At 40.1% G+C, this 24,277-nt stretch overlaps 1 protein-coding gene across 1 annotated transcript in view; it reads right to left on the bottom strand.

Moving 5' to 3' along the window:
* The window catches only part of CNTN3 (contactin 3), a 403,835-nt gene that overhangs the window by 172,702 nt on the left and 206,856 nt on the right, over positions 1-24,277 (bottom strand). Inside the window, exon 5 of the mRNA XM_069562133.1 lies at positions 19,370-19,465. Coding sequence (XP_069418234.1) covers positions 19,370-19,465 — 96 coding nt within the window. The remainder of the gene's footprint in view (positions 1-19,369; positions 19,466-24,277) is intronic.

The following is a 24,277-nucleotide window of genomic DNA, read 5'->3' as shown; positions in this document are numbered from 1 at the left end:
AACAATGCCTGAATAAATTTCGCTCCATGGTGGGAAGATGCAAACTTCAAGCTCATGTACTTCAAAGGAAATTAATTTCCCACTGGTCTTGCAACTTTGTGTTATATAAATCCCTGGATTTAAGACTAGGAATATTTCTGATGTGCTTTTGAAAATCTGATCTAAGAGTTTAAAAAAAGGAAAACAAAATTCTCTAGAATGAAGCACTGTAGGCCTTTAATAAAAGGTTTGCACTGAGTAAGTCTTATCCCTGGATTATCTCCCTAGTACAGTAACTGGCTGGTTTTTAAAGGGTATCACAGAAATAAGACAGACAATAATAGGGCATGCTCAGGAGGCAGTGCATGTTATTCTTTCAACTGTACTTGGAAGTTTTGCCTGTCCTTGGAGGGGACACAACTGAGGCCTGAAACCAACCTGCAATTTGAATGTCTCAACACATTTCCAAACTGGGCCAGATTGTTGGACACATTCTCCCAAAGGCACATTCAAACCGCGCACCCCTATCCTGACAGAGATCATGCTGAACCTCTGTAAACAGACTTGCAATTCTCTGGAGAATGTCCCTCATTTCCCACGTGGAATTGTGTACGTGACTTTGTTAAAGAATTCCTTTCCCTTTGCCAGGGCAATTATCCGGCAAAGCAGGCTCTTGCATTCTCCGATTCCAAAAGAATTTTCATAGAACTCATCTGTCCTTCAGTTTTCCAGTGAAACACCCCATTGTTCAAAAGACCATTTGAAGGTTATTTCCCTAAGCTCTTACTAGGATTCTACTAGCAATAAGATAGAGTATGATTGTCTATACATTTATCATCTCCATTATATTTTTTCAATTCCAGGTATAAAGGTTCTCATTCATTTGGCTTGCACAGAGCTTAGAAGAATCAGTTTTATATGATACAAATTTTTAAATAAATTTGTGTGCATATATATATATATATATATATATATATATATACGGTTTTAAGTTATATCCTATATTAGGATGTCTTATCATAGTCCTAGTAACCACTGCTGTGCTGTGTGCTGTGCTTAGTCGCTCAGTCGTGACCGACTCTTTGCAACCCCATGGACTGTAGCCCACCAGGCTCCACTGTCCATGGGGATTCTCCAGGCAAGAATACTAGAATGGGTTGCCATGCTCTCCTCCAGGGGAACTTCCCAGCCCAGGGATTGAATCCAAGTCTCCCATATTGCAGGCAGATTCTTTACTGTCTGAGCTACCAGGGAAGCCCAACCCACTGCTAGTTGTCTCAATTCCTATTAAAAGAGATTCAAGGAATTAGTCTCTTATCATGTGCATAAGACTCAGGGGGTCACAAATATAACAGCAGATATACACAGATGCTGTTCTTTGGACAAAACTCTCTCACATTTTCAGTTCTAAATTTTCTCTACATAATATTTCCAATGGAAATTCCCAGGCTATCTCTTTAATGCTTCCTTCCTTTGACTAGTTAGCCAATTTGTGCATTGTTTTCAAGTTCTCCCAACTTGCAGATACCTGGATTTTCAGCGAGTTTTGCATTTCATCTACTCCTTTCACTTGCTCAAGATTTCCTTCATTATATTACAATGGGCTGATCATAATGACTTGGCTTTAGAAAATCAGCATTTCTTTCAATTAAGCTTAAGATTCTTACTGATTCTTTGTAGCTTGGAATATATACCTCCAAAATACTTCACTGAGAATCAGAAAGAAATCATGAGCACTTAGGTGGCTCAGATGGTAAAGCGTCTGTCTACAATGCAGGAGACCCGGGTTCGATCCCTGGGTCGGGAAGATCCTATGGAGAAGGAAATGGCAATCCACTCCAGTACTATTGCCTGGAAAATCCCATGGACAGAGGAGCCTGGTAGGCTACAGTCCATGGGGTCGCAAAGGGTCAGACACGACTGAGCGACTTCACATCACTTGATACGTTCCAATGCCTACTGGAGATATGTAATTGTGCCTCTGTTCTACTTCCATAATAGAAAGATCAGGAATGTCTTGATTTTACCCTCTTTTGCATCTTGTTCTAATATTCCTTTAACCTTCCTTATTCTCCACTCTGGGGCTTTCCAGATGGTGCTAGTAGTAAAGAACCCACCTGCCAAGGCAGGAGATGCAAGAGATGCTGGTTCAATCCCTGAGTGGGGAAGATCCCTTGGAGAAGGCATGGCAACTCACTCCAGTATTCTTGCCTGGAGAATCTCATGGACAGAGAAGTCTGGCGGGTTACAGTCCACAGGATCACACAGAGTCGGACACAACTGAAGTGACAGCACGCACGCATGCACCAGCCACTCTAGTACTGTAAAGTACAAACTTCTCTCATTGTATGGCTAAGGACTCTCGAACCTCTGCCACTCAACTCATCTACACTAAGGAATCCAAGATTCCGAACCACAGCTAAGGAAAACCAAGAAATAACTTTTACTGCATACCAGCATTAGTTTAAGAAAACTCATATAGATTATGTGTTATAGCCATGGGAAAAAAGCAAAATATTTCACACGAGTATTGGAAAGCAGTTGGCAATATTAAGTATGTGCTATGAATTAACATTTCATGTTTACACCAGATGTCAGGTACACCACTTCTCTCTCTGAGCTGTCAAAAAAGCATAATACAGAGAAAAAAGGTCAAAGAATCCTGAGGGGCGCTAGTGGTGCTTAAAGGCATAATGATTGAAAAAGATTGCTTTAAGTCTACATACATCACCACTTCAAATGTCATTTCAAATCACAAGTGGAAACAGAACAGGCCTTCTTAAGAGATTTGTGGAATACAATATGTTTTGGTAGTAGTCTTCAAAACATAGTATGGTTACTGCGAGCCAGCCAGCATGGACCCCCTTATCTGAAGATCAATGATTAGAGATGATTGATGGACTCGTTTTCTCACCAGAAAACACCAGCCTGTTGTTATTACTGTAACAGATGTAATGTGATCCACACATAATTAATCGAATTTATTAAATGCTAGCAGTATATTAACTAGTCAAAGCAACCCTTATTTTTCTCCCCCAGTTTTCATAATGATATAATGAAGACTCCGCCCCCTAGTACATTAACAATTCTACAGCCAAGATTAATCAGAAAAAATTCAGGGAACTGACTGCACCTGCTCACTGATAAGATATACGTGTCGTCTACCGCTGCTCTTCTCTTTTCTTTCCTCCTCTCCCCCTTCTTTTCTCTCTCCCTCCCTTTCTTTTAAAATATGTCAGTACAGAATTCTATCTTTAAAGAATATTCTTGTGTAACTACAACATTTAAAATTGGTAAAGACAGAATTATTCTTTAATGTAGGAGACCTGGGTTTGATCCCTGGGTTGGGAAGATCCCCTGGAGAAGGGAAAGACTATTCACTCCAGTATTCTGGCCTGGAGAATTCCATGGACTGTATAGACCGTGGGGTTGCAAAGAGTCAGACATGACTGAGTGATTTTCACTTTCCCTTTTGGGGAAATGTGAGGTCTGTACACTAAGCTATCCCAAACTTTCACAAACCCATAGAGTATTTTGCAGAGGATATTTTGAAAATTTTTCTGGTATATATGGTCTTTAGGCTACGTAAGTGGTTCCTGAAGTGTACTTCTCAGAATAACTGGTCTTGTAAGATGCTACATAAATGGTTCTCTTGTCAAGTAAGTTTGGGAGAAGATGCACGCTAGACTCCTCCTCTAGGTTACATAAAATCAACACTGTGCTATTAAAAGCTCTGAGAAATAAAAGATACTTTCTTTTGCTTTTCCTAGGATTTTTGCAAACTTCTGTTGTTGTTGTGGTTTTTTTTTGTAAACTGCCTCACTCTTTTATCTGATGCCTATTCCTGTTCCACAAGAACACATGGTGAAAAATGTTTGCTCAGTGTCAAACAAATGGTCTATGAGTAAAAATATAAAACCACAAGAGAAAATAAGGAGTCTATAGCAGGTACACAGAAAGTACCTCTACCCAGTGTATATAATCTGTCAAGCTACACATCAGATGGTCGTGGCAGGGGGGCAATGCACAGGAAGGTTCCTTATTTGAGATGGGTGATCAAGACTAGGGAGAGCAGACAGCATGTGTAATGTGGTACGAAAATTAAAGGGAAAATTAAAAGAAGTGATAGAAGTGGGCTGCAAAATACATAATACTTTCAAGTGCACTAATATCACTAAAAACATTTATCGTATTAGAAACATAAGAAAAAAATGTCTTCTTTCCTTTTTTTTTTGGCTACTTTGCTCAGCTGGTGGAATTTTAGTTTGCCAGACGAGGAACTGAACCAGGGATCTCAGCAGTGCAAGCATGGAGTTCTAACCACCGTCCTGTCAGGGAATGCCTGAAAAATTCTTAGCTTTTTACATGTACATAAAAATTTACATTAGGAATAAAAATGATATACTCATAGTTACAACAGAAGAACTAGTTAGGTGGTACTAGTGTAATGAACCCGCCTGCCAACGCTGGAGACACAGGAGACACAGGTTCAATCCCTGGGTCAGGAAGATCCCCTGGAGGAGGGCATGACAACTCACTCTAGTATTCTTGCTTGGAGAATCCCACGGACAGAGGAGCCTGGCAGGCTACAGTCTATGGGGTCACAAAGAGTCACACAAGACTGAAGCGACTTAGCACACAAACACTGCTGAATTATCATGTTTACTCTTGGGAACCCAGTGCTTCTATATGGCAACTGAACTTTAGCTGACATCTACCACTGACTTTCCAAGTTCATTTCTTTTCAGATAAAACCAAATGGAATCTCAAAAATTACAAAATTTCTACTTTAATAAAACCTCACACATTAGACCCTCATGACTTTGCTGTGTATAGTTGATTGGTTTATCCCCACTTTGGGGGCATAAAACATTTGCTAATAAATGTAATAATGTAAACAAACTAGAAGGGAAGAATGCTCAAGTGCTTCAGAAAATGGATATACAGTGAATTTGGAAAACTGTTTAAAGAAGGATTGAGGTGTTACTTCCAACACTGCAGGCCTCCAGGAGCCCATAATTAGCTGTTTTAATTAGCCATGTTTGAAATTGTTTTATGTACTCCTAAATCTCATAAAAGATGAATATTTAAAGGCTATAAACAATACTTTCAACTTTCTCTTAGACATACATCCCCTTGGACTATTGAGTGAATGAGACATTTTAAAAATTAGCATTAATTGAATGTCCTTGAGGAAGAGAGTTCTAACTACAACCCACAGGCTAAAGGCACACTCAGACCAAGTACTGTTTGATCCACATTGCTAACATTTTGGAAAATTTTGCCAACATATAGTTTCTAGCCATACTTGCATTCCCCATGGAAATAATCAACTGGAGATGAGCAAGATTTGAATACTTTGGGTGGCTTGAGCCTTTCGTGTGTCATTTTTCATCATGACTTATTGTTGTACTTAAACATTTTCATGCTGAAAAAGTGGGTATCTTAAACTGGCTGTTGGATCTAGGTGTCATTACATCTGGGGAAACTGAAAGAGAGATCACAAGGCCAAAAAGCTAAAGAAAACAATAAGAACATATGGTCAATTACATTGTTAGTAAAGTTATCTGTTGCTCCTTTTGTGACAGAATGGTTTCTGGCCCATTTGATCAGTATTGGCCATAGTACATGCTTTGCAAAACAGAATGGGAGCAAAAATGATGTATATACCACCTGTGAACAGGAAGATTGGGTCCTACAATTTTCTTTTTTCTCCCATGAGAATGACATATCCCAGGGACTTCCCTTGTTGGTTCAATGGTTAAGAATCCTCCTTGCAATGTGGGGGACATAGATTCCATCCCTGGTTGGGGAACTAAGGTCCCATATGCCTCAGAGCAACTAAGCTCCAGTGCCACACCTACAACTAGAGAGTCCACGTGCCACCACTACTGAAGCCTGCCTCACAACTAGACAGTCGGTGTACTGCCAAGAAAGATCCTGCATGATGCAATGAAGACTTGCTACAGCTAAAAAAAAAAGAAAAAAAAAAGACAAATGTCAGACGGGGGCTGCTTTCTCCCAAATTAAGTAAGTCCCATGGGCTTCCCTGATAGCTCAGCTAGGAAAGAATTCACCTGCAATACAGGAGACCCTGATTTGATTCTTGGGTCAGGAAGATCCACTAGAGAAGGGATAGGCTACCCACTCCAGTAATCTTGGGCTTCCCTGGTGGCTCAGCTTGTAAAGAATCCGTCTGCAATGTGGGAGACCTGGGTTCGATCCCTGGGTTGGGAGATCCCCTGGTGAAGGAAAAGGGTACCCACTCCAGTATTCTGGCCTGGAGAATTCCATGGACTGTACAGTCCATGGGGTCGCAAAGAGTGGGACATGACTGAGCGACTTTCAGTTTCATGGAATATAGTGGCATCCAACCCCCAGCATAGAGCCTACAAAACTGGAAATCAATCTAAATTATTATAAGCCATTGAGACTCTGGAGTCATGTATTACTGCAACAGAACTTAGTAAAAGCTTGACTGATATAGAGCAAATTTCAAATAAATAAAGAAAAAATATTTTTATGTGTTTAATATGCCAAGTGTGTCTGTATCTAATGACTTTAACTTAAGAGGACATTAGGAAAAAAGCCACAGTAAGAACTATAAGCAGAAAATGGAAAGTATGTCTGATAAACTCTCCATAAACTCAGAGTTCAGTTCAGTTCAGTTGCTCAGTCATGTCTGACTCTTTGTGACCCCATGAACTGCAGCACGCCAGGCCTCCCTGTCCATCACCCAAACCCATGTCCATTGAGTCGGTGATGCCATCCAACCATCTTATCCTCTGTCGTCCCCTTCTCCTCCTGCCCTCAATGTTTCCCAGCATCAGGGTCTTTTGCAATGAGTCAGCTCTTTGCGTCAGGTGGCCAAAGTACTGAAGTTTCAGCTTCAACATCAGGCCCTCCAATGAACACCCAGGACTGATCTCCTTTAGAATTGACTGGCTGGATCTCCTTGCAGTCCAAGGGACTCTCTAGAGTCTTCTCCAACACCATAGTTCAAAAGCATCAATTATTTGGCGCTCAGCTTTCGTTACAGTCCAGCTCTCACATCCATACATGACTACTGGAAAAACCATAGCCTTGACTAGATGGACCTTTGTTGGCAAAGGAATGTCTCTGCTTTTTAATATGCTGTCTAGGTTGGTTATAACTTTCCTTCCAAGGAGCAAGCGTCTTTTAATTTCATGGTTGTAAACACCATCCACAGTGATTTTGGAGCCCAGAAAAATAGTCAGCCACTGTTTCCACTGTTCCCCATCTATTTGCCATGAAGTGATGGGATCAGATGCCATGATCTTCGTTTTCTGAATGTTAAGCTTTAAGCCAACTTTTTCACTCTCCACTTGCACTTTCATCAAGAGGCTCTTTAGTTCTTCTTCACTTTCTGCCGTAAGAGTGTTGTCATCTTCATTATCTGAGGTTATTGATATTTCTCCTGGCAATCTTGATTCTAGCTTGTGCTTCATCCAGGCCAGTGTTTCTCATGATGTACTCTGCATATAAGTTAAATAAGCAGGCTGACAATATACAGCCTTGCGTACTCCTTTTCCTATTTGGAACCATAAACTCAGAAAAGAACTGCATTTTCTGTTTTTAAAACTGCATATAAAATAAATGATGCTGTTAAGTGATTTAAATATGCTACTGGGGAAAAAATTGTCCAAGTCTCAAAATCTGGCCCTGCCCATTCCTCTGAACCACTTGGCTGGTCCCTGTAGATCTTTGAGAATATACAAAGATCATTGTGATTTTTTTTTTTTTGGATGCAGTTATCTACTGATTCTTATAATCTAACTGAAAACTTCACAATAATCATTTTAGAATTTCCTGGTTTTCAATCCTGGTATCACTCTAAAGTCAAAGTTCCTAAAGTTAATAGGGAAAAATAGGTTTTAAATAAGAGCCAGACCTAAAAGGGAAAAGGAAGGTGAAGGATTTTAAAACTCCTCCCTGATAAGATCAGCCTAGGTTCTACTCCAGATGGGCACATCCCCTTGAGATGAACACTCACACACAAACACAGACAATAACAACAATAAACGAATCTAAACTGCTCAAGAATAAGATGCTCAAGGATTGAGAGCTCTGCAGACTTAACCGATGCACAGTTCCTGTGATTATCAACAAGCACAGCTGACTGCCTGGCACCTATCAACTGCTCCACACGTGGGAAAGTGGATGAGCTCCAGGGAATATTCTGCTATGCACCTAGGCATGCTGGCAGCTGTACTCTCTAAGAGGATCAATGTTAATGAAGGACAAATTGAGCTGAGATAGGAATTGTCCAGCTTATAAATAAATGAACATCACTGTCCTATACAAAGCAAAAATTCCACTTTCCTTTTAAAGTCCAACATGTCCTACTTAACAAAATATAACTCCTGAAATGCTTCAATGCAGTCCACCAGGCTCCTCTGTCCGTGGGATTTCCAAGGCAAGATTACTGGAGTGGGGGTGCCATTTCCTCCTCCAGGAGATCTTCCCAACCGAGAGATCCAATTTGCATCTCCTGCACTTTCAGGCAGATTTTTTTTTACTGTTGAGCCATCTGGGAAGCTCCAAAGAGTGGAGATTCCCTGGAAAGACTCCACATTAAGGGGTGAGAATCTTTGAGTGGGATCGTGGGATATACATTTTTAACAAGTTCTCAAAAATGAGCTTCTTATGTTGCCACTAGAGTTCATGAAATACAGACTTTTGAGACACTCTGCACCTCATGTGTCTTTAACATGGTTGTGCTTATTTTCAAAAGTACGTGTCTAAGTGTGGCAGAGAGACCTGTTTCCACTTTCCCAGGGACATACAGTGGTCCTCCTTTGATCTCGCTCTGACTGTGTGACTGGGGACCAGTCAACAGAAAGTACACTTAAGTGACGTGCCATCTCCTGGGGTCAGAGGTCCATAAAAACCATCCATGGGACTTTCCCCTCCTTTTTTCTCTGTCAACTCTACAAAGACAGAGGTAGTGACCATGGATTTTATATACTGAAACGGAGAGGCACAAACAGATGGAGCCAGGGGCCTACGATCAAAAACACTTGATGTGGACTTTGAGCAAGAAATATGATTTGGTTTGAGCTAATATATTTTCAGATTTTTTTGTTACAGTAGCTCATGTAATCTTAATTAAAACATTAGTACATACAAATGCATTTTTATGGCATATCAATGAGCATTTAACTCTCTTGCTAGCACACAAATTAGTTCTTAGGTTTCACCTAATGTTACTGTGTTTTTGTTTTTGACAAAACCCACCAAGTAGTAATTATCCTTAATTTCTGCTTAAGCTGGCAAGAATCAAAGCCTTTACTATCCCTGATTTGTACTAAAGTAATAATGCATTTTTCACTTAAAGCAGAAAACGTCAGAGCTCTGCTATCTTTAAGTTCTTATAGAAGAAACTTCCAGCTTACACATGTGACTTTTTTGTTGTTTTCATGAGCATAATGCTCTTTCTGACTTCTCTTCGTGAGTGGATGGAATTACAGCAAGGAAAACTATGTGGTCTTTCCTGTGGGAGAAAATGATTTCTCACTGACTATAGCAGACCATTTATGGGATCTGAGAATGAAATGGGAGGTGGAGTGAGCCTGAATTTATGCTGCTGTGATGAAATATATGCAGAGCAGTCCTAGATAGTCCTAAAATTTTCAGGGAACCTACTCATAGAATGAACAGGTAAATAACCCTAAATGCAGTTTCTTCAAATTGTCTTCTGTGACCTATCTCCTTCCAGGACCACTTATGGTATGTTCTGTGCTGACTTCAATCACAAAAGGATGCTAGAACAGTGCAGGGGCTCTTGTGCAGACATGTAACTTCTCTTCCCTTACTTTTTACATTAAATTTCCTCTTCTCCTTGCATCAGTTATATTACCTCTCGACCTCTACACTGGCATAGCCCTAACCATAATGCCCTTTGTATTAGCTCGAGCCCTTGGATGTCAAAATCAGAAACCCAGTAGACTCAGCTTAAAATAATAAAGGGAACAGAAAACATATCCCTAGACTGGGGCTGTTTCATGGCGACAAAGGGTAAGAGAGCAGCTGCTAAGGTAGGAAGGCTGGAGGCCGGCAGCCAGGCAGTCTTTAGCCTTCACTCTGTCCCTGGTCTCTGTTTTCAGTCTCTGAAGGGCTGCTTCTCTGTTCTATGTGCATCAGCTTTCTCAGCATGATAGGGAAGTTCTGCCTCAAATCTCCAAATTCAAACATGGTAGCCTGTCAGGTCAATTTTCTAACTTCTAGGAGAGAGTAGCTGATTGGCCCTTCTCTGGGCTAACCAGCTGAGACTAGCTGGAACAGACTAGGTGCAGGTCTAGGCTGTGGAGGTGAAGGAGGGAATCCCCAGGAGGAGAGACAGTCACTGATGTTTTTACAGGCCGGGCACCTCAAAGTCATCTCTAATCCTCTAAGTATCACTGTGTTGGTAAGCAACACGCAGGCAAGTCTAAAGTCTCCAACCACAGATAATCTGACCCTGATGGTTGGAAGCAGGAAACCCACTCTCTAGAACCATGCTTTCTAAAACGGGTTACCAATATTCCAGATAAATGTACAAATGTACCTTGGGGTATAAGAAGAAAATAAAAATAAACCCTCTTTATAAATGTACTTAGATATTTTAATTTCACATTTTCTCCACAGTAAACATATTAGCATTATAGTATATTTTGATCTATATAAATAAATCAGACATAAATTCATATACATTATTTTCATAAATTCTCACAACCACCCTATAAGTTCTGTGATTATTCCCTTACACATAAGAAACAGAGATTCAGACGTTAGTTCTTAGATGCCTGGTTTGACTTCCCTGCACCTGCACATCTGTCTCAGTGTGTATGCATCTGTGTACACTGGGTGGTGGTGCTTAACAAATATTTTAATTATATCAGTGGATCTATGAAAAGGGTTTGGAGAATGATGTCCCAGAATGCAGACAGTATATAAATCGGAAAACTGAAGCCTGCAATTTCTGTAAGCATAAGAAAATTTTCCATTAAAAAGCAACAGACCTGGGTCTGAAGTCAAATTTACTGTTGTGTGTCTTTGGACAAATCACCTGACTGCTCTGAGGCTCAGTTGGTTGGTGCAGAGAGTGATACTCCCTTCCTTGATGCTATCAAAAATAAGCTCAGTGTCTAGCTGAATAACAGCACTTATTGTCAGTACAGGGTTAACCAGTCACCAGCAACCCCATCTTTCTCCCTTCCAGTGGAGCCATAAGCCCTTGAGGACAGATGGATTCTTACTTCCTATAGTATGAGTGCACTGCATTTCATTTGGGGAGCAGTTTGGCTGGGGTTCAAAGAATATTGATTTGATACACTCCTGTCAAGACATCCTGGAATGTGAAGTCAAGTGGGCCTTAGAAAGCATCACTACGAACAAAGCTAGTGGAGGTGATGGAATTCCAGTTGAGCTATTTCAAATCCTGAAAGATGATGCTGTGAAAGTGTTGCGCTCAGTATACCAGCAAATTTGGAAAACTCAGCAGTGGCCAAAGGACTGGAAAAGGTCAGTTTTCATCCCAATCCCAAAGAAAGGCAATGCCAAAGAATGCTCAAACTACCGCACAATTGCACTCATCTCACATGCTAGTAAAGTAATGCTCAAAATTCTCTAAGCCAGGCTTTAGCAATATGTGAACCGTGAACTTCCTGATGTTCAAGCTAGTTTTAGAAAAGGCAGAAGAACCAGAGATCAAATTGCCAACATCCGCTGGATCATGGAAAAAGGAAAAGGGTTCCAGAAAAACATCTATTTTTGCTTTATTGACTATGCCAAAGCCTTTGACTGTGGATCACAATAAACTGTGGAAAATTCTGAAAGAGATGGGAATACAGACCACCTGACCTGCCTCTTGAGAAATCCATATGCAGGTCAGGAAGCAACAGTTAGAACTGGACATGGAACAACAGACTGGTTCCAAATAGGAAAAGGAGTACATCAAGGCTGTATATTGTCACCCTGCTTATTTAACTTATATGCAGAGTACATCATGAGAAACGCTGGACTGGAAGAAACACAAGCTGGAATCAAGATTGCCGGGAGAAATATCAACAACTTCAGATATGGAGATAACACCACCCTTATGGCAGAAAGTGAAGAGGAACTAAAAAGTCTCTTGATGAAAGTGAAAATGGAGAGGGAAAAGTTGGCTTAAAGCTCAACATTCAGAAAACGAAGATCATGGCATTCGGTCCCATCACTTCATGGGAAATAGATGGGAAAACAGTGGAAACAGTGTCAGACTTTATTTATTTGGGCTCCAAAATCACTGCAGATGGTGACTGCAGCCATGAAATTCAAAGACGCTTACTCCTTGGAAGAAAAGTTATGACCAACCTAGATAGTATATTCAACAGCAGAGACATTACTTTGCCAACATAGGTCCATCTACTCAAGGCTATGGTTTTTCCAGTAGTCATGTATGGATGTGAGAGTTGGACTGTGAAGAAGGCTGAGCGCTGAAGAATTGATGCTTTTGATCTGTTGTGCTGGAGAAGACTCTCGAGAGTCCCTTGGACTGCAAGGAGATCCAACCAGTCTATTCTAAAGGAGATCACTCCTGGGTATTCTTTGGAAGGAATGATGCTAACTCCAATACTTTGGCCACCTGATGCAAAGAGTTGACTCATTGGAAAGGACTTTGATTCTGGGAGGGATTGGGGGCAGGAGGAGAAGGGGATGACAGAGGATGAGATGGCGGGCTGGCCTCAGTGACTCAATGGACATGAGTCTGATTGAACTCCGGGAGTTGGTGATGGACAGAGAGGCCTGGGCTGCTGCGATTCAGGGGTCGCAAAGAGTCAGACGCAACTGAGCGACTGAACTGATACAAATGTATCAGCTTTAGCATCATTCCTTCCAAAGAACACCGCAGACTGATCTCCTTTAGAATGGACTGGTTGGGTCTCCTTGCAGTCCAAGGGACTCTCAAGAGTCTTCTCCACACCGCAGTTCAAAAGCATCAATTCTTCGGCACTCAGCTTTCTTCACAGTCCAACTCTCACATCCATACATGACCACAGGTAAAACCACAGCCTTGACTAGACGGACCTTAGTCGGCAAAGTCTTGTCTCTGCTTTTGAATATACTATCTAGGTTGGTCATAACTTTTCTTCCAAAGAGTAAGCGTCTTTTAATTTCATGGGTGCAGTCACCATCTGCAGTGATTTTGGAGCCCCCCAAAAATAAAGTCTGACACTGTTTCCACTATTTTCCCATCTATTTCCCATGAAGTGATGGGACCGGATGCCATGATCTTCGTTTTCTGAATGTTGAGCTTTAAGCCAACTTTTTTGCTCTCCTCTTTCACTTTCATCAAGAGGCTTTTCAGCTCCTCTTCATGGGGTCGCAAAGAGTCGGACACGACTGAGCGACTGAACTGAACTGAACTATCAAGCTTATCAGTAATGCTTTCTACTTTATTCTCTTTAATATTAAAATTGTTCGAGTAAATGGCTATATTTATTATTGTTAAAGTAGTATTATAAGATATAAATACCTTTCCTACATCAACAGATACTTGAGGAACGCATGAATAAATCAAAACATGAATAAAATAGTTGGATGGGTAGGTGAACAGATGGAAGGCTGGATGGAATATTTTTTTAATTTAAATTTATTTGTTTTAATTGGAAGCTAAGTACTTTACAATTGGAAGCTAAGTACTTTACAATATTGTATTGGTTTTGCCATACATCAACATGAATATGCCAAGGATTCATCAACATAAATTCATTCATCAACATGAATCTGTACACATGTTCCCCATCCTGAACCCCCCTCAAGGAATATTTTTAATTCACAGTTTCTGTGTTTAAGTAATTTGGAGAAACTGGGCATTTTTCATTTCCAACTACAAAATGAATGTCCAGGAATAAGCGTATTTACTACAATAGACACTTCCTTGAGAGATCAAAATATTTCATTGTTTTCCACATAAGTAGTGACTGAGGCTTTTGTGTCAACAGATTCAGAACATACTGGTCTAAATGTCGCTAGGAATTTGTTAACATTTGGACTCCTATAAATGTCGACAGTCACATCAACATTAGCATACAGTCAAAAAACACTTTTACAATTGAAAAATATGATGTGGTCAGTCTAGAGATGGATTCTCTTAACTCTTTGTCATGACATGTTAACATACCTCTGCTTTTCAGGGTTAGGGGCATTAAATGAGGAGTGATATTTTGTGGTGTAGATAGAGGCTTACTCCTCAGTAACCCACCAATCATCCGTTGTATTTTGATTTCACAAACTATGACAGTATAAAGGCGTGCATGGCGCAACTTTCAGATACACTGTTCTAGGTAATGGGAAATTGCTGGGTTCTCAGAAAAACCTTTTATACAGTGACCAGTGATGCAAATAGCATGGGAGGCAGAAAGCACATCTTGCCCATGAGCAATCTACGTATTCTTTACCTCAAAGTTTTGTAAAAAGCTATTGTTGCTGTTTAGTCACTAAATCGTGTCCAGCTCTTTGTGACCAACTCTTTCTCCCCTCTTTCCCAGGCAAGAATACTAGAGTGGATTGCCATTTCCTTCTCCAGGGGATCTTCCGGACCCAGGGATAAAACCCACATCCCCTGCACTGGCAGGCGATTCTTTGCCACTGAGCCACCTGGGATCCAGCTACTAAGTTTCCATAAATTAGGAACCTGAACAGTAGAGAGGTGTAGTTCAAGGAAAAATGAGTGCCCGAGACAAGACAGTGCTGAGTGTACACATTAAGGTATTTAGGGAAATTACTGTTTGGGGTCAAAATCACATTGAAAATGCTTGGCAATATCTCATTCCCTTGAAACAAAGTCTAGTAGCTGGATGAATCTTTCCAGAACATTACTACTTGGAAACTTTTTTTTAAGTCCCCCCAGCTAAACTATCTGAGTTAGCTTTTGGGTTTTGGTCCTCAGTAAAGGTGAGGGGGGGGAAAGATGTTGCTACAGAGGGTGTAAATCCCATGCCATATGGTTATGTTACTGACAGTTCTCACCTCTGTCACACCAGGATTTACAAAGCAATTTTTAGGATGAAGTTGCTTTAACCTCCACTACTTGTTGTTTGGCATCTCACACTCTCCTTTTCACATCTCAGAGGCTGTGTTGCTGTAAGTGGATGACAGTGTCCAGGGCTGTTATTGCAAGAATATTCACAGAGCACAGACATGGGAAACTGAATCAGACACCAAAGTCATTTGCTTATGAAACACTGGGAAACACTCAGGTCTATTATTTACTTAGAATAAATCTCATCAGCCATGGTTGGACAAAAATCAAGTCTTTGTTAACATGTGTGTATGCAATAATTTGATTAACCTATGAATTCCTGTCTAATTAGTACTTAGCATAAAGGACTCATAAACCAGTGTTGTATCTTTATTTATACTAGGATAATTTTTTGTGTGCATTTGAATTTCTAATGATCTTGTAGTGAAATCAGTAACTGACAGGTAATTATACTAATTCCCAGCTTTTCACACTACTGGTAACTAGAATAATAATTAAGCCACAGATAATCCCTGGCTGGTACCTTATTTTTGGCTTGCTAAATTCCTGATCTTCCAACTAATTTTCAAGAGTATACAAATCCTTTTCGCCTTAAAGAAGTACTGGATTATTCTGCAGAGATGATGATGAATAGGAAGTGGCAGAAAGGTCACACAATGAGTGAGAGATAAGAGTCTTGTCAAATGACAGTAGCCTGCATTGCTTAGGAATCATGTGGACTCCCAAGAAACATTTCTAATTGTCACCCATCGTGAAACAATTTTTCTTTCTTATGGCATCAAATAAATGGGGACTGCTCTTCAGCAAAGCAGCTCCAGGTTGCTGCTACTTTCCTATAAATTATCTGCATACATGAATTCATTAAGGGAGTAGGAGGAACATATGCCGTGTCCACACTTTGGGACTCCTGCTGAGGCTCTCTCCTTGCATATCTATCTCCCTGTCACTTATCCAGTTCCTCTTCACACTTTCAATCAAAAGAATCTCCTAGAAGTTGATATATTTCCACCAAGAGCCAGCAAACTGCTTAGCAACTAAGTAGTACTCAGTAAATAGGGAGTACTATTATTTGTTGCTGTTATTATTACTGTCATGACTTCTATTATTATTTTGCCCCTGTGTCTACTCTGCCAGGCTATGACTCTATTAGAGCATATGACAGATGAATAAAATATGAGGGGATCTTCGGTAATCAGAAAGTAACAATGACATTAAACATTCCTGACCAATGAGAAGAGACCAAGCAGAATGGAAGAAACATGGCAAAGTAAATAAAAATAACACAGTGATGAAGACAGAAAAGGGAAACTCGTGTCCTGGAGGGACAATGGGACTTTGTGGGAAAAAGACAAAATGGATCACAGTGGGGCGGCCAGTGCCCCACATCATGCGTGCTGATAAACCCTGAGGTCATAGCTTTAGCTGCTCTAAGCTGCCTCATATCCTCCCCTGGATTAGAAGTCTCCCAGTCCACAAGAAAATGAAGCAGGGCAGATAGAGTTGCTGTGGTCAGAGTTTGCTGTGATCTGTCCGTGTCTGCACCTGTCTTCTTAGTGCCCAGGGCATATCAGCTGTTAAATGTGTCTATCTCTAGAAACAGGATTTGTAGTACATTCTCAAAGAGCATTTATCACTGGCCAAATCTAAAAAGATTCCTCTATTCATTTCATGAATATGTTCATTTGTTAACTATTAATTACTGACTGCTTGTTATAAACCAGCCTTGTGCTGGGCACTTGGGTGCAGAGAAAACTTGAACATAGGCTCTGTCTTCAAGATGCTCCCAAACCAAGGGGCAGAGCAGTGGATATAAATTGCGTTTTGGCAGGCACAGCATTAGCTAGACCTAGATCAATGACAATCCTGTTTTCGGTGTCTAAATCTGTTGCTCTGGTCCCTATCATTTCCCTGCACAACCTAGCATGAAGGAAAGTATGCTTTTGTTCAGTTGTTTGTTCTCCCGTGCATGCCCCGAGTTCTTAAGAGCTGATGCACCATATCCAGGCAGATTTCTTTCCTTCTTTGCCAACAATTCTACAGACTTCCATGGTCAGCCCAGACTGTGAGCTTTAAAAATGAAAGGAGAACTATATGAAGTCACCAAAGGCAGAGAGAAATCAGGATGTCATTACATGAGAAGAGCTGTGATTGGCGGGCAGTTCTCCAATTTTATGACAATAGAAATGATTCATCTTTTGTAATAGGTTTTATCCAACAGCTTATTAAGACATCCTCACTGTGTGCAACTAAAAAAGCCCCTCCTCTGTCATCAGAGAGTACATCATAAAAGCACTGAAAGAAGATCATCTAGGCAGGCTCAAAAATCGGGTCAACATTTCCCAAATACATCATAAACAAGACTGCCCAGCTACTATTTTATGTTGATTTAAACAGTAAATTTTAGTTATTTTGATACTTGCTTACTAGCTGTAATTCTAACACTGTTTTAGTGGTTAGTGTGTATCTAACACATCCCTCTCCCTTGTTTTTCTTTTTTTTTTCTCATAATGAAACACTGTTCCTTTGAAAACTATGTCTTTCTTATCCCAGTGCTTGTCATTAGATGGAGCTGATTTCCGCCCTTTGCTGGAGGGAAAACTCTCATAAGCAAGGCCAGTCCAATTAAAATCAGGAGCTACTGAGCAACAGGCTGCCTGGTCCAAGAGGATCTTTAGCATCAAGGTTCAGGCGAGCCGAGTTGCCAGGGGCCACCTGTGCTACACAGGAAGTCTACAGAACAACAGAATCAACACGGAGGGAAGCAGAGCCAAAAAATACCAAGAAAGATAAACTGCTTATGAAATTGGCTAAACGAGTAGGTTCAGTAGTTTCGGTTCTCAGGGAGCAAAGACTAGAGTCTGGGATAAAAGATTTTGATTAATGATCAAATCCTGTGAAAACAAGGAGGCAGAAGCAGGATCTGAGATCAGAAAGAGGTCAAATTGGGGTCATCCAAAAAAGCCATGGTCATCCTGGCAAGTAGCTCTGGATAGAGCACTGGCCACCAGAACTGCCCAGTGTTAACAGGCAGAAGTGGCTGAGCCCAAGACATCCTCTCCTTGTTCAGACACCAGATGCACACAGCACCTGGAAGGGTGAGACCACAGGCAAGTGGCTCCTGCAGCCAAGGAGACTGGGAAGGAGCTGAGAGCAGGAGGCCACTGGCTGACCCCACTACCCACAGTGAGGCAGCGAGTTGTTCTGGGTGGCGCATCTCCATGTTAACCACACAGCTCTATAGATAGCACGTCATCAACCCAGTTATATGAGCCAGTAAATGCCCCTATTTTCTTCAAGTCATTTTGAGATCAGTTACTTTTCTTGCTAATCAAAAGAACCTATGCTTCCCTTCAAAGTCAAAGATCTGATGGAACTTCATAATGTCAGCAAAATATATACTGCTGAATTAGACTGGGGAGCCCAATTTAAACTCATACCCACCAACACGAGTGCAGGCAAGGCAGATATGCCCCAAATTTGCAGTGTGCAGCTGGCTTAGACATTTCAAATGATCAGATACTAAAGATGGGAAATGTCTGTTTTACTGGGCTGATGGTTTTGTGATTTAAACTGCCAGCTCACCAAAGGGCCACAAGGACTTTGGTTCAGATGTCATGAAACAAATGAAGTCTAGCATATTTTCATTTAAATAAGCTTTACTTTCTTGGGAGAAAACTTTTCAGTCTCCCCTCTGGTCAGGAGCATGAGAGGAAAATCCAACCAGCACTCCAAGCTCTTAACGGGGAACAGAGCTTATTAAATTACTTTCATATGTGCAGAAGTTCATTTTTACTCTTGCAGCTATTTCATTAAGGTCCTGAATTTCCAGCGATATTTCAATTTATACCAATGTAGCATAAAATTTGCAATTTCAACACCTCAATAAAAATGATATGATATATAAACATATTTCATTTTCAATACATATTACATATATATCAAGAGGTCCAACAGCATATATCAATAAGTGTGTGTGTATGAGGCAGCGGGGAGAGACAGAAAGAAAGAGAGGGAAAGAGAGGAAAAACCCCACAGACACCAATGTATGTCATGGTTTAAAACTGAATAACAAATGATAATAGTGTAAGGATGAAGCATTGTTCAGCACCATTAGGTAACTGAAATGAACTTGATCTTGCCTGCCTTTAGACCTTTTTTGTTGGAATGAGAAAATCACGTTTGTAAACTTCTCTAGATACACAATGTTTTGCTGAGTTTCTTATATTCCAACTCAGCCGACAGAACAATGCTTGATTATCAAGTTTCTCAAAGTAACTTATGGAAGCAATAAGAGCACATATGCTGTGGGTCTTGCCCTTAAACTTATTTAATAAATATAAGAAGCAAAAACATAGCACTTGTTACCTCCAGAGTGTGGCGGGGGGCCGCAGAGCAGGACGACTCCCTGGCCTTCGCGCACCGACACTGCGCTTCTCATTTTGGTTTTAAAATTTTCAAGATCTGATTTGAAAACAAACAAAACAGGATTTCAGAAAGGACCATAAATTTAAAATGTTCGTACAAGAGACATTCCTTTCTTTTTATAGGAAAATTAAAAAAAAAAAAAATCCCTCTCAGGAACCTTAGAACTTTCAGCATTTGCTTTGAGAAGGAAACTTTGGATTTTGATTTATTAGTGTTTCTAGAAAGTCAGTAATAAAAATAAAAACTATTCTCACTAATCCAGTAAATTAAATTCACATATTTCTTTTTATTTATAGTGAAAAAAATACAAACTGCTTTTATCACTGCCCACATAATTATTTTTAAGTATTTAATAAAGCAACTAAGGCAAATACTATTTTGACCACCAGTGATTATTTTTAAAAACCATTTGATTTCTTCTAATAATAATCCAGAATAGCAAGTTCTAATTCATATTCTTCAGCTTATAGCATGGAGAAAATTTATGGGCTTCATTTTGAACAAAGCTTAAGACTATGAGGAAAGAGAAGAAAAATCTGTTTCTCTAAACTCTGATTAAAAAAAAAATACTGTAGATTCCACAGTTAATACACCATGAGGTGTCACTTTCTGTATCAGCGCAATTGCACTGTCAATTTGTGAAAGAATATACTTACTTCATAGCTTTTAAGGGTTGATATAAATTGCCTATGTGGTGACTATGAAAAGTAAGGCAGAGCATGAATTTTAAGATACAACTTCAAAAATTTCAACTTTGCCTTGAAAAATGCAAAAACCGAAACAACTACCTTCAAATTGCTAAAACTACAAACTGTAGACACATATGAATATTCTAAGCACTGTAAATCAACACATCAAAGGGAAATAAGAACCCTACATTATTTCATTTTATTTTTACCAAAAATAGTATTGAATTGTTAGATTATACACATGGAATAAAACAATCAGCAAAACTCATCATATGTGTGACTATAGAAGGAGAAAATATAGTGTTCAGGGACTTATTCAGAGTTTACCCTACAAACATCATATAACATAGCATTATATCATCTTAAATCTATAACCCAAAGCAGCATTACCAAAACAGTAAGGCTCTTGAAATGTAACTGAGTTGAAACTGCATTACCGGAATGTTTTCTGAAGACTAGATAGAAGAGTACATCATATCAGAATGTTAGCCCATACATGGAAAAAGTTTCAAATCGTTATTTTCTGACAACCAAGTATGTATCATAATTTTTACTGATTTCTTGTCCAATTCCTTGTTCTCTCCTATTACATATAACTTCACATCAGAAAACATATTCACCACTGATTTTACCTAGAATACACCAAAAAAGATAAAACTCCTACAGAAACTAATGTCTCTTCTCCTCCAAAGGTGAAAATCTCTTTTGCCTAAACACTATCTATGTCCGTCCCTTGCTCTGCAGTGACACTGTCTCTACAGTATATAAAGGCGTGTGTGTGTCTGACTCTCTGAGACCTTGTGGACTGTAGCTGGCCAGGCTCCTTCGTCCATGGGATTCTCCAGGCAAGAATACTAGAGTTGGTTGCCATGCCCTCCTCTAGGGAATCTTCCGGACCCAGTGACTGAACCTGTGTCTCCTTCCTCTCCTGCACTGGCGGGCAGATTCTTTACCACTGCACCACCTGGGAAGCCCCACAGTATGTAAGGGCAAGGTACATTATTTGTGGAAACCTGAGGTGGCCAGTTCATGGAGAATATGCACCAGGAAGAGCAAAGAAAAAATAACTGTAGCACTGTAAGTGTTTTCCCAGCTTTTTTTCTTTTTTTTCTTTCTTTTTTTTTTTTTTGAATCTTAGGGAGTATAGAGATAAAAGCAGTATAAACATCCAAAGTTTCAGATTACTGATATATCCCAACAGATTACACATACAACCCCAAACTCAAGTCAAAGCTTCATATGGTTCAATCTTGACAAGAACTGTATTAGAACAAGGCCTGTCTAGGAGTCAAAATAAATAAGAAATCATGCCAGACATTATTTGGTAGAAACTTCTCAGATTTTTCTTCCTATCTCCTAATTCTTGTAAACTCTGACATTATTCTGAAGCCTCCAAAGCCAGATTTCAAGAAACCAACGTGATAAGGAGCACCTAAAAAGAACTATACCTAGGACCAAAGCTGAATGTGAACTGCAGAAAGAGGATGGACTGGTGGTTGCCAGTGTTTAGGGAAGTTGGGGGCAGGACTATGGGAGTGGTTATAAAAGGGCATTGTGAGGGATCTCGACCATGAGGTGGATATAAAACTACATGTGATCACTGTATAAAACTAAATACACAGACACACACAAAATTAGTGTATATACAACTGGGGAAATCTGAGTTAAAAATCAAAGACAGAGACTTCCTTGGCAGTCCAGTGGTTGACTCCACGCTTCCAGCGCCGGGGGTGCATGTTTGATCCCTGGTCAAGGAACTAAGATACCACAACAAAGATAAAAGCCACCTCTCCACATTTTTCACTTTCTTTCGCCTTCTTCCACACCACCTACAGCCCACAAGTGGCTCATTTTGACTGCCTTTCTGGCCACGCGCTTTGCAGCTCTAAGACATCTCAAGTTCTAATCACACCCTGGAGACAGTAACTCCCAAACTGACATTAAAGGCAGGAACGCAGAGCCGGGAGAGATACACTCCGGATTCTAATCGCTTTCCCTGTGAATATGCACGTGGGCCGTTCTTGGTGTATAAAGCAGTTCACCCTGACACATGTTAACTTTCTATATTGGGTCAGGTTTTCTAAGGGCTGCTTGCACACTTCACTTTCAAGTTGATCTCACCACACCAGAGAGAGGAAGACAAGGCCACAAGACAGGAGCAGTGCCCACCGAGAGGAGTGAGGGGTGACTCCGATTTCCTCTGACACGCACGTGCTCAGTTTGGAGTCTGAGTCTACTGGCTACATATCACTGATGCTGGTTTCTCTATGTGGATTCATAGGCTTAGAGTACATAATTCTACCGCTGTAGGACTTAAAATTAGCCAAAGAATGACTACCATTTCCCAACAAAAAGCACTTGTTTCTTGAGCAACAAGATGTGTTCAGCTAAGCGAAATGAGAAACATCAAGTACAATACGGCAGACAGAAAATAAAATAAAATATGCACTGGTAAGGTCTACTATGGTGGGATGGATGTTACAGAATGGCCTATACATTTTTGACCAAAGAATTCTGTATAGATAATTTTATGAGAAATGGTGGAAAAGGTCATATGTTGAACTGGATATACATATGTGCAGTTGAGTATGTCATAAATACAAAAAAATGACAATAAGAGATGCCAAGGGGAAAAAAATTCCTCTAAGAGGATTAAAATGGAACATACAAGTAGCAATAAATCTGAAACTGTGGCCAGCTGATTAAATGGACCTAAAGTTTAAAATTTTAGAGTTCAGTCTCAAAACACCTTGTGATCACTTGCAATTAAAACACCAGAAGCTAATAAAATCAGCATCACTGAAAACTGCATGTGAGCTTTACTACTTGTATAACACAACCCTACTGTATTCTATGAGGTGACATGTTGCTTTTTCAATTAAAATGCAAAATACTGTCCAATAGTGATAGTTAAATTGCAAATGGAATACAGATATTAGCAACATAATAGAAATCTACATATAATTCCTGAAATCCCTTTAAAGTTTAATATTGAAATGCTTAATGGTTTACAGTTACCAAATTAAATCATTACCCGAACAGTGTCAATGACAAGACTGCTTTTGAAGGAATCACAAAGCTTCCATTAAGAGAAGTCGTCCGTGTTAGTAAAAAGCTGGGGAAAAAAAAACACAATGAACACATCCAAAAAGACAATAAAGATCAAAACTGCAGTTCAGTGAAGATTTTGGTCTGAATCTCTCTGATATCAGATGTTATAAATAAAGAAGAATCCCATGCAATGATCCAGCTTCCACGATCACAGGTAAAACTACAATTAGCTGAAAAATCTCAGTAAAGGATGCCCTACTACAAAAAGAAAAAGAAAACTAGGGTTCAGGGGATGATCACGACTTTTCCTTTTTCCTGACAAAAGCTGAAGCTTCTGGAAGGCTGCCCAAATGTGCATATAACACAGAACCCACTGACTCTTAATCATCATCAGTATCAGCAGGACATAAACTTAACCATTATTTTCTGCTCTATATGCCAACCTCCAAATTTAAAGCATCTCCTCCTCTTTTGCTCCCTTTCCTACTTAACAGGTTAGTCAAATTCTCAAAATGTTTAATCAACATTGAAGTTTCTAAGGGAAAATTCTATCATGGCAGGCAATATGAATGTCCTGGGAAAATAAGTGTTTCCTTCTGTAAAAACAACGGCTTACTCAACAAAGTCAACAGTATCTTAGTTTTTCTTCCCCAAAAGCAGAGCCAAGAAAGACTTGAGTGACTGAGTGTATATGGATGATTATCTCAGGAAGTAAGAGTCTGAGGTGAGTAAAAAAGGGATGGAGGAAAAATCATTACGTGGTACATTACTTACTACAGTCAATGAGGGCTTGATTGTGCATGAACCTCTGGTAAGTGTATCAAATGCCTCCTAGAACTGTCAGTTTGAAAGATGTATGGGGAAGGGGGGTACTTCCGTGGATGTCCAACGATTAGGACTTCCCCTTCCAATGCACGGGATATGGGTATAATTCTCGGTTGGGGAGCTAAAAATCGATAACCTCATGGTCCCCCAAAAATGAAAAAAAAATAAAAACATAAAACGGAAGCAATATTGGTCAGTTGAGTTCAGTTCAGTCGCTCAGTCATGTCTGCCTCTTTGTGACCTCGTGAACCACAGCACCCCAGGCCTCCCTGTCCATCACCAA

This window comes from Ovis canadensis, chromosome 19 (genome assembly GCF_042477335.2).
Source record: "Ovis canadensis isolate MfBH-ARS-UI-01 breed Bighorn chromosome 19, ARS-UI_OviCan_v2, whole genome shotgun sequence".
NCBI lineage: Eukaryota > Metazoa > Chordata > Mammalia > Artiodactyla > Bovidae > Ovis > Ovis canadensis.
The sequence above is the reverse complement of the archived record's forward strand: the minus strand, read 5'-3'. Positions and strand labels throughout refer to the sequence as shown.